Source organism: Triticum aestivum, chromosome 2B (genome assembly GCF_018294505.1).
Source record: "Triticum aestivum cultivar Chinese Spring chromosome 2B, IWGSC CS RefSeq v2.1, whole genome shotgun sequence".
In the NCBI taxonomy this organism is placed as follows: Eukaryota; Viridiplantae; Streptophyta; class Magnoliopsida; order Poales; family Poaceae; genus Triticum; species Triticum aestivum.
In genome coordinates, this window is record NC_057798.1 from 806,751,723 (window position 1) to 806,762,504 (window position 10,782).

The window sequence follows — 10,782 nt, forward strand, 5'->3', positions numbered from 1 at the left end:
CCGGGTGGGGAGAGATGCGTGAGGTTGGGCCGTTGTTTTTACTAGCGGCGTTATCTCGTCCTGGCCATGTGGCACCTGACCATGGGACCTAGCGGTCAGTTATTTTGTCAAATATCTCTAATACAGTGATAATCAAGTGATAAGTGGTTTTTGAAAACTATTAGCACAATGGTGGTGGTTTTTTGAAAAAAAATATTGAATGGTGGTGGTTTGCTGAATTAGGGTCCTCAATTGTGGTGGTTTTTTGCAATTTACTCCTCTTCTCGGCGAGATCTGCTCCTCGAGCTCATCCCGTAGGTCCGCCGCCCCTGGGCGACCTCCCTCATCGGCCCTGCACAGGCTTTGCTCGGGGAGAGGTTCTTCTCGAGCTCATCCCAAATGTATGCCGCCCCTTGATGCTGGCCGTCCAACAGCGTCCGTACATGCAAGTTCAGATCTCAAAAGAGTGCTCGACGCCGTCCACCCTGATAGCAGCCATGTCGGGGCTGGAGGTCAAGCGTGAGGATGATGATTCGGCGGAGCAGGTAAACGTTTCATCTTTGTTTGCATTTCAAGGTCGAATTATTTGAGCTGGGAGCTTGAACAATTCATATAATGATTCTACTTGTGCTAATAAGAAATGCCATTCTACTTGCCAAGAGGAAAAAAACTTCATAGTTTACAGGGCTTAACACACTAGTAGAAAAAGGGTCATACGTGAAGCCCAATAGTGCCGGTTTGAATTTCAGCCGGCACTAATGTGTACAATAGCACCGGTTCGTGGCGGCGATCAATAGCACCGGTTCGTGGCGAACCTTTAGTACCGGTTCATGCCACGAACCGGTACTAAAGGGGATGTGTCAGCCTGCGGTCAAGCTATGGCCCCACCATCACCATTTAGTGCCGGTTCGTACCACGAACCGGTACTAATGAGGTTATGGCAAGCTGTTTTTAGTCCCACCTCGCTCCCCTAACAAGCCTTTTACCACCTTAAATATGTTATTTCTAAAACTATCACAAGCACTTGGTCTTCATTGAACTCTATGTGTAGAATTTGTGGCCGCAATATGAGTCTTCATCGGTTTATAAATCGTTGATGACTCATATTGACAATTCAGATTGTACACACAAAGATCATTGATGATCAAAGTATTTTTGATGTTATAAGATCATATTGACAGTTTAGACTCTAAAGAAATATAAGATCGTGATGTAAATGCTCTTATATTTTTGGCGTTCAGTATGCACCATTCAAAGCGACGCCATCAACTTTCAACCATTTCTGCCTTCATTTGCTATTTTTCATGCATTCAATGATTTGTTTTGACCTGGAAATTGAAAAGCACTACAAATGAACTCTGAAAAAGTTGAAACTTGACATGGTATCATCATTTCACTCACATAGATTGTTCAAAAAAGTAGAGAGGGTTACGGCAAAAACTGGATGCACTTCGTTTACAAACTAGACAATCTCTTTTGAAGTATTCAGGTTTCTTACGAAATTAAACTCATCTGCTACAAAGACATTTCATTTTTTTAAACTTATTACAACTCCAGACTTTTTGTGCATTCAGTATGCATCATTCAAAGCGACGCCATCAACTTTCAACCATTTCTGCCTTCATTTGATATTTTTCATGCATTTAATGATTTGTTTTGAGCTAAATGACACTAATTAAATTTTGTGCAGGCAGCGCACCACCTTTAGTACCGGTTGGTGGCTCCAACCGGTACTAAAGGGTAAGCTGTTTTTTAGTCCCACCTCGCCAAGAGAGAGGGAGTAGGAGCGGTTTATAAGCCCTGGGTGCAGAGACGATGAAGAAGATGCTCAATGCTCACGTTGCTTAGCTTCAAGCCTTTAGTAATATGGTAGATTGCACGGAGCTACGCGCAGTGCAGTTTACACTATTCCAAAAGGCTTGAAGCAAATTAACGAGCATTGCACCTCTTTTTTATTTTTAATAACTTATTACAACTCCAGACTTCTTCTGTTATGGCAAAAGGAAGGAGGAGGAGAAGAAGAAGAAGGAGGAGGAGGAGGAGGAGGAGGAGGAGAAGAAGAGGAAGAAGAAGAAGAAGAAGAGGAAGAAGAAGAAGAAGAGGAGGAGGAGGAAGAAGGAGAAGAAGGAGAAGAGGAAGAAGAAGGAGAAGAAGAAGAAGAAGAGGAAGAAGAAGGAGGAGGAAGAAGAAGGAGAAGGAGAAGAAGAATAAGAAGAGGAAGAGGAAGAAGGAGAAGGAGAAGGAGAAGGAGAAGAAGAATAAGAATAAGAAGAGGAAGAGGAAGAAGAAGAAGAAAATAAATAGAAGAAAATAAATAATGCAGAAAAGAAAAAAATAATATAAAGCAAAAATATTCACAAAGAAACTAAATACGGCAAAAAAACTACTCAGAAATAAATAGAAGAAAAAATAAAGCAGAAAAGAAATAACTATATAAAAAATTACTCAAAAATAAATAGAAGAAAATAAATAATGCAGAAAAGAAAAAAACTAATATAAAGCAAAAATATTCACAAAGAAACTAAATACGGCAAAAAAACTACTCAGAAATAAATAGAAGAAAAAAATAAAGCAAAATATAAATAACTATATAAAAAAATTACTCAAAAATAAATAGAAGAAAATAAATAACGCAGAAAAGAAAAAAAATTAAAAAAATGTTGGGGCGCTGCCCGGTGAGCCTACCAGTCCTAGGGTGTGCAAATGCAGGCCCAGAAGGGCCAGGAGGCTCACCGGGCAGCGCGGCTTTGTTAGGCCCAGAAGCCTGCTATAAAGAGGAGTTCGAAAGGGCAGTCGCGGCTGGGTTTATAAACCAGTGCGGCTGCCCTTCGCTCGGCGAGGTGGGACTAAACATAGCGCACCGCGGGTGGCAGCGCATGGCCTTTAGTACTGGTTGGTGGCTCCAACCGGTACTAATGTGTGCCCTTTAGTACCAGTTGGAGCCACCAACCGGTACTAAAGAGCCTCGTTTCCCGCCGCTTGGGCTGGCCAAAATTGGCCTTTAGTACCGGTTGGTGGCTCCAACCGGTACTAAAGACTCCCCCTATATATATGGCACTTACGAAAAATCAGTTATCGTCGCCAGTTCGTTCCACTTTTCTCGATCTCCGACGACGCCCTCGCCCTCGCCCTCGCCGCTCGTCGTCCTCGCCGCCCCCGCCGTCGCCCTCGCCGCCCCCGCCGCTCGTCATCGTCGTCGCCGCCGCCCCCGCCGCCCGTCGTCGTCGCCGCGCGCCCCCGGCCCGCCGCCCGTCTCGTCGCCATATATATCGCCGCCGCCGGCGATCTCGTCGCCGTCACCGGCCGTCGCCGCCCGTCTCGTCGCCGTCTCCGGCCCCCGCCGCCCGTCGTCGCTGCCCCGCGCCACCCGTACGCGCCCTATATACGTATACACACGCATACACGCACACACACACACACACAGAGAGACACACACACACACACACGCATACACACACTACACACACACACGCATACACACACATACACACAGACACGTACACACAAACACACACACACACGTACACACACACGTATACACACACACACACACACATGTTTTTTTTTACTTATTTTCTGTTTTCTATATATAATGTTTAGATGAATTAGAACTATCTAGTTTATTTTTAGAATGTTAGAAATGTTATCATCGATGAATTAATATAATAACTTGTTTATTTTTAGTAAATATAATGCTTAATTAGTTGAACTAGTTGAATTAATATATAGAACTAGTTTATTTTTAGAAGATGCTTAGTTGAACTTGTTGAATTAATATATATATAGAACTAGTTTATTTTTAGTAAATGCCTAATTAGTTGAACTAGTTGAATTAATATAACTAGTTTATTTTTAGTAAATGCTTAGTTGAACTAGTTGAATTAATAGATTTTTCTGTTAATAGATTTTTTTTCTGTTAATAGATTTTTTTCTGTTAATAGATTTTTTGGTGATATTATTATTGAATATGCATGTTTGGTGATATTATTGTTAATAGATTTTTTTGGTGATATTTAGATTGGGTAATTAATATTGTTCATAGAATTTTAATGATTTTTTTGTTCATAGTATTTAGAAAAAGGAAAAAAAGAAGAAGTAGTTTATATATAGTTGAACTAGCTAGTTGATTTAATAAACTAATTTATTTTACTATATATAGAAGTAGTTTGTTTTTAGTAAGTACTACTTATTTATTTATAGTAAGTGCTTAGTAGTTGAACTAGATAGTTGACTTAATTAATAAAACTAAATTATGAACGTAGGCCGGAAATGTCGTACTCATCGAACGACGAAAACCGCCTGGGGGAGTGCGACTGGTGCCACGACGACCGAGGTATCTGCGACAGGTTCATTGAGCTGGACGAAGATCGGCGCTTCAGCATTAAGCTCGAGGAGACCTGCGATGTTCATACGGTACGCAACGACGACAATAGTTTTTTTCGTAATTAAGCACGACTTCAACTATTTTAACGTGTATTTTTCATCTTTTCCAATTCGACTAGCTTATCCCATGCTTTGCAAGACGCTATGTCTTGGAGAGGATGGGTTTTGAAGACCATGAAAATTTCGAAACCAAAAAAATTATCCTAAGTACCGAACATGGTGTGGATTTTCAAGTAAAGCTGTACAATGCTCAGAGTGTAACCCATTTTGGTTGCAAAAATTGGGATGCATTTTGCAAGATGTATGGTCTTGATGAGGGTATGCTTGTCACCATGGATCTTGGTGATCCTACAATCGAGCAAGAGACACCTTCGATTTGGGTCTTTGTGGATACACCTCCAGTTCTTCCCTCATGTGAGCTAAACATAGTTATTAAGTAATTTATATTGTTTATTTCAAAATATAATGTTGACAACTTATCTCCATTGACAGCTTATATTTATTCTTCAAAGAATGTGCGGAAGATGGTAGACAGAACGTACTACACTGAAGGCTCCGAATTAACTTATCAAGAGAAAAATCATCTGGTCGGATTTTGTACTGATCTTGAGAATTACAATATCTACAATCAAACTCCTCAACATTATGGTCAATACGTGCCACTAGTGCACGTGTTGAACTACGGTAACTACCATGGAGATACCCTGGTAAGATTATTTTTTACTATTACAACATCCGTGCATCTTTTTGCTCACTTCTAAAACTAGTACATCATTGCTAACTACAAAGTTATTATTATGTTTTTCAACAGATAATCCCGAATGATTGTGTGCCTCATCTGATGTATACGCGTGGTAGCCTTCATGTTTTGAACATACGACCAGGTCGTCCTACGAATCTCAACTGTCCATACCGGGTTTCTAAAAGAAGTGGAGACATAACAATCAAAGAATGGAAAAAATGTATGGACAGTCGTAAGGAGCTTCTTGGAAGCAATAAGCAGCGAAAGGCAAGAATTGGAGACAGGATGATCGCCATTCTTCATAATGGAGAGTCAGGGTCTATATTGTTTTATGCTATTTTACCTTAAGGGTTTTTAGGTCCTACCTGATACTGATGATCATGTGCTAAGAACAATTATGTAGGGTTGGGTTCGATGACTATATATGAGGATGATGATCGTATGACTTATTATTAATAACGAGTAGAAGTTGTATGATGATGCATGATTAGTAGGACTTGTTATTATATATATATATGATGATGTAATGATGCAAAACATGCATGAGCATGTTATATCGGCGGGTGCAATGAACATAGCAGCAGCGTTGATAAACAAAGCATGCATGATGTATGATGCATAACGTGTACAATGTGTAGTATCGTAAAATACCAGCAAACGAAAAAGAATTAAAATGGAAACACAAAATTAAATGAAAAAGAAATCATAAAACTAAAAACCCACCAAACCTTATAGTACCGGTTGGTGTTACCAACCGGTACTAAAGGGCTCCAGGCCCCCGGAGCTGGCTCGTGCCACGTGGTTTCCCTTTAGCACCGGTTCATGCTGAACCGGTACTAAAGGGGGGGGGCCTTTAGTGACCACAAATTAGTGCCGGTTATGTAACCGGCACTATAGGGCCTTACGAACCGGTGCTATTGCCCGGTTCTGCACTAGTGACAATTAGCTACATGGTAAAGTCGTTGATTTAATTCTTTCCCATAATAGGGACGAAGTGATAATTTGATGAGTGGTTTGACACAACCTTTGCTCATAGAGACAAAGGAGTGGCAAGTTGACAATGCAGAAGATAATGATGGTTGCTGGTCCATACAGATTCCTCATGCCGCATGTGAAGGTTTTCTGGTAATCTCTTGAGTGTGCTTATTTTTTGTTGCTGAATGCATAACCTTCATCTGCATTGGCTCTTTTCACAAATATATCAGTTTCAGTTCTTCATCAACTTCATTCTCTAGTCCGCAATGGCCATTTTTCTTATGGAATGACAAATTTATTGCACACAGTTGTACATAAAATATTTTAGCATTACTATCATCTTCTAATACAGAATGGGAAGTTTTGGAACCTATAAATCAATGAAAAATTGGAACAATTATTTTGTAATGAATCTATAAATAAAATGAAAAAATAATATTGTAATGCTCAATCATCTTCTGGTTGTTGAGCGGAACGCTGTTGATGATTACTCCACAACTGTCGAGCAATGCCTGCACGTACTCTCTCACCAGCAGCTCATTCATCTTCTCTTGCTTGCCCTCTAACTTGCTGATCACCATGGTCAACATGTTGTTGTGCTTCCCCATGCTCATAAAGCTCGAACAACTCATCATGATGATTAACCTTCCGAATGAAGTTGTGGATAATACAACAAGCCATAACAATTTTGACTTGTGTTTTATATGGATAAGGAATTCCTCCTTTCCTACTTAAAATTGGAAAGCGAGCTTTTAGAACACCAAAAGTTCGCTCAACAACATTTCGTAGTTGTGCATGCAGATGATTGAACATATCTTTCTCCCTATTATATCGTCGATTACTTCCACGAAAGGAACCAATATGATAACGATCCCCATGGTACGGGGCAATAAATTTTGGAGCATTTGCATATCCAGAATCAACAAGATAAAATTTACCTGCGCGCAAGGTTTGATAGAACGGTCAAAATCTTTATGTAATAAGATTAACGAATATATAGTTCATAGGTTTGAACTTTTACCTTCAGGGACAACAAAGCCCCCACTAGTAACAGCCCATCTTAGAACTGCTTGATCGGACGCAGAACCTTCCCATCCAACAGCGACATATGAGAATGTTATGTCAAATGACATTGCTGCCATTACATTTTGAGAGGGGTAACCATGTCTATTTCTATAAGGAGTTTGCTTATCTAGCCTGATTTTTGCCTCAATGTGTGTCCCATCAATTGCTCCTAGGCAGTTCTGTTCGGATTTTTGTTAGTCAAACAATGAAGTTTAAGTTTGCATGACGTAGTATTTAATCATGTTTAAAAGGAACATGTGTTTGTGATAGGAAAATACCTTGAAATATGGGTAGAACCTTGCATCACCCAATATTTTTGCTGGGATTTCATTCCTTGGATCTGTTATGCAAACATCACGCAACCGATTTATGGCATCTAAAACAATGTTGAAGTGTCGGCTGATTGGTTCACCAGAATGCTGATATCTATCTTGGATGACACGGTTCCTAACATTGTGACCAATGGTATGTAGAAACATGAGTAGTTGTTCGTCCACTGTCATTCGCTTTGTATCCTTCAATAAGCCTCTCTCACACAAAACATCTCGCAGCAAGTAGAATATGTGCTTCTCAAGACGAATTTGTTCATAAAATCTAACTCGATGTCCCTCTAGCAACTCTTTTGTTTTCTGGGCACCAGTTAATATGGAGGTGTTACGAGGTGTTTTGAATAACCTTGTGAACAACACATCACGAAACACGGACACTGCAGAAATGTTATTAATAAGAACTTTCTCGGAATCAGAAAATTCATCATCTGGAACATACAAACTGTTCATGGTTCCCTGCACAGTGTACACTATTGATTGTATCATCTCAGAATAATATTTTATAAGATATATAAAATAGTTGGAAATGAACTCTCTCAAACTGAAAGTACAGTTAATTGTTGCAACACAAAATAACAGAAAAAGCAATGGAAATTGTTCTCTAAATATATAAAATGGCAATTACTGAAATCAAATAATGGTGTATTACAAAATAACTAAGGATCAAGAATCCAAAGCTTTCGAGTTTCTTCATCCATCTCAATGAAAATGGCGCGTTTGTCACCATCTGTAAATGCTTTTACTGCTTTCAGTTTTGTGCTCGCATCGAGGCTATCCATACTATTTAGTACTGACATGCATGATTTAACCGAGTAAGTGTCATTTTGTTCTGTTGTTTTTTTCTTTGCTTCAGCAATGCTGAGTGATGCATCTGCAAGAGGATCAATTGCTGTTATGGCATCATCAGCTGTACGTTTTTGTCCTCTTGTTGTTTCTTTTGATCCACTTCCAGGGAATTTCTTTTTTTCTGGCTCAATGGCTGTCGACTTCTTAGTGAACACACCAGGGGAGCCATTGTTTTCATCAGACTCGATTTCATGTACTTCAACATCCTTATTGAGATCAATTTGAGATGATTTAGTTTTGCATGTACCATCTTTCCCTTTGCTAGATACAGCACCAACTCTAGATGCCGTTGAACTAGCACATATTTGTTGAAGATCTTCCCAACTAGGCCCCACCTTTTCTCGATATTCTTGGAGTGACTTATCCTTCTGCAAGTTGTTAATTTTTTTTATTAATAAATATAATATACCAATTTTATATGAATCCTACTCGCACAAACTTACCTCAATTAGTTCCTCCCAAGTTTCTTCTGAAGCTTTTATCATTTTGTCATCATCGTCCCAACCAAATCCCGTCAGTTTAAGAAGTCTATCCATGGCAGCATAGCAACTCCTGTAGTACTTATGGCGATTTTTCAATTGTTGTAATTCAAGTTTATCTACTCTTGAATCATTGAATTGTTCTAAGATATCGCGCCCTGCTTTCTTTGTGTAACCTGTTCCTTCTTTCCCTCCGTGTAAAGTTTGATCTTTCAGTATAGCGAGAAGTATTTTGTCCTCCGAAGATTTCCATACATGCCTCTTTTTATATGGGTTTTCTTTCCTATTTTTTTTGGTCCTTCTGATCATCCATATTTATCTACAAGAAAATAAAAAATTTAAATGAGTTGTACTGCATTCCTGATAATAATATTTCAACTGCATTCATGTGATCTCTTGGCGTGTATTCTTCTGATTGCAGTAGACAAATGGGGGTCTAGTACTAAGCTAATCTTTACTGTTTTACCCATGACAACAGTTACTACTAAGTGTTTGATTTCTACGTGTATTCCTATGTTCTTTTCACAATGCAGGTCGGCAAAGGAACTGATGGCTTGCATTTCAGTGATCTACTGTTGGCTTACCATTTGTATTTCAGTGCATGTTGAATTTAAATTCGAGGGCCCCTTATATCCAGGAGTACATGGTTGGCCTACATACTAGACTATGATACATGTGTATACAATTTAGACTACAGCACAAACATACATGAATTTGTAGATTTACAACTTATACATACGATTTTGTTGATCAGGATGATTGATCGATGAACAATACCATGAAATTTGTACATCTACAACTTATATGAACTAATTTGTTGATCTGGATGATTGATCAATGGACAATGTCATGAAATATGTACATCGACTACAACTTATATTGATTGGATGATTGATCTTACCAGGGTCGTGCAACTTGATTGAAGATGGGAAGATGATGAGAACCGCCTGATCAAGACGCTGCTGAGAACTAGCGCCAGCATCTCCCAGCCAGCGCCTGTGACTGGAATTGACGGCCAGCCAGTTTAATTAGCAATGGGGCCTGTATATAAGCAATGAAAAAGGCACGAGGGCGAGCAGCAAAACGCAGAACTGGCGCCAGAAAAGTTGTTGAGAAGCGAGCGGGCGGGAAAAAGTTGTTGCGATCACGCATATAGCAATCGCGTTTGTGGAAAAACGGATAAAGCTTGTTTTCCTATAAGCCCGAAATCTTGGGTTGTACAGTTCCAGGTTTCCTATAAATGTGGATTTGTTATAGTAGCCAAACGAGGTTTTGTTCGGTTGAACCGTTTTCCTGGTTTATAGAGTACGGATTCTATATATATCTTCTATCCAAACAACGCCTAAGAGCATCTCCAGCCGGACAGCTCCATTAGGACTGGAGATTTTAGAAGAAAAGTCATTCCCCTAGTCTCTCACGACTAGGGTTCTTTAGTCCTCCGACGGCGCCGTCGCCGTCGTGAATTTTTGCCCGGCGAGTCTTCCGCCGACCTTCAGTCCCCATTCTCCCCCCGCTCATCTCCCTCTCCCTCTCGGGCTGATCCAGGGGATCCCTCGTGGTGCATCCCGGCCTTGGAGGTGAGGAGAGAATATCTCAGGGTTAGGGGTTTCATGATCTCTCAACATCGGCAAATCCGATCATGTCGGAATTGCAGGAAGGTTTGGGGAAATAGGATATAGGAGTGGGACAGACAAGTAGTTTACTGCAGAGGTTGACGTTGCAAGATGATGAGGCTGACGATCTGATCTGGGAAGAAGAACTTGATGTCGAGGAAATCAAACCTAAGTGGCTAGCCTTGGGGCGATTGCTCACGACGAAAACTTACGGCCATAGTGCTTTGATTGCAGATATGAGGGCTGCATGGAATCCCACCCTGCAGGTGGTTTGGAGAAGGATTGATGCAATTTTCTTTTCGGTTCAGTTTAACTGTCTTGGAGATTGGAATAAGGCTATATCAGGGGCCGTGGGACTTCAAAGGCCATGC

General features: G+C 40.2%; 1 protein-coding gene across 1 annotated transcript; it reads right to left on the minus strand.

Moving 5' to 3' along the window:
- Positions 1-6,616: 6,616 nt before the first annotated feature.
- On the minus strand, positions 6,617-9,107 carry LOC123042953 (putative nuclease HARBI1). Its single transcript, XM_044465294.1, has 5 exons — positions 8,763-9,107; positions 8,198-8,687; positions 7,423-7,484; positions 7,101-7,323; positions 6,617-7,017 (listed from the first exon to the last, which is right to left on the minus strand). Exons 1-5 carry the CDS (start codon positions 9,105-9,107, stop codon positions 6,617-6,619), a joined length of 1,521 nt encoding a protein of 506 aa, XP_044321229.1.
- Positions 9,108-10,782: the final 1,675 nt, after the last annotated feature.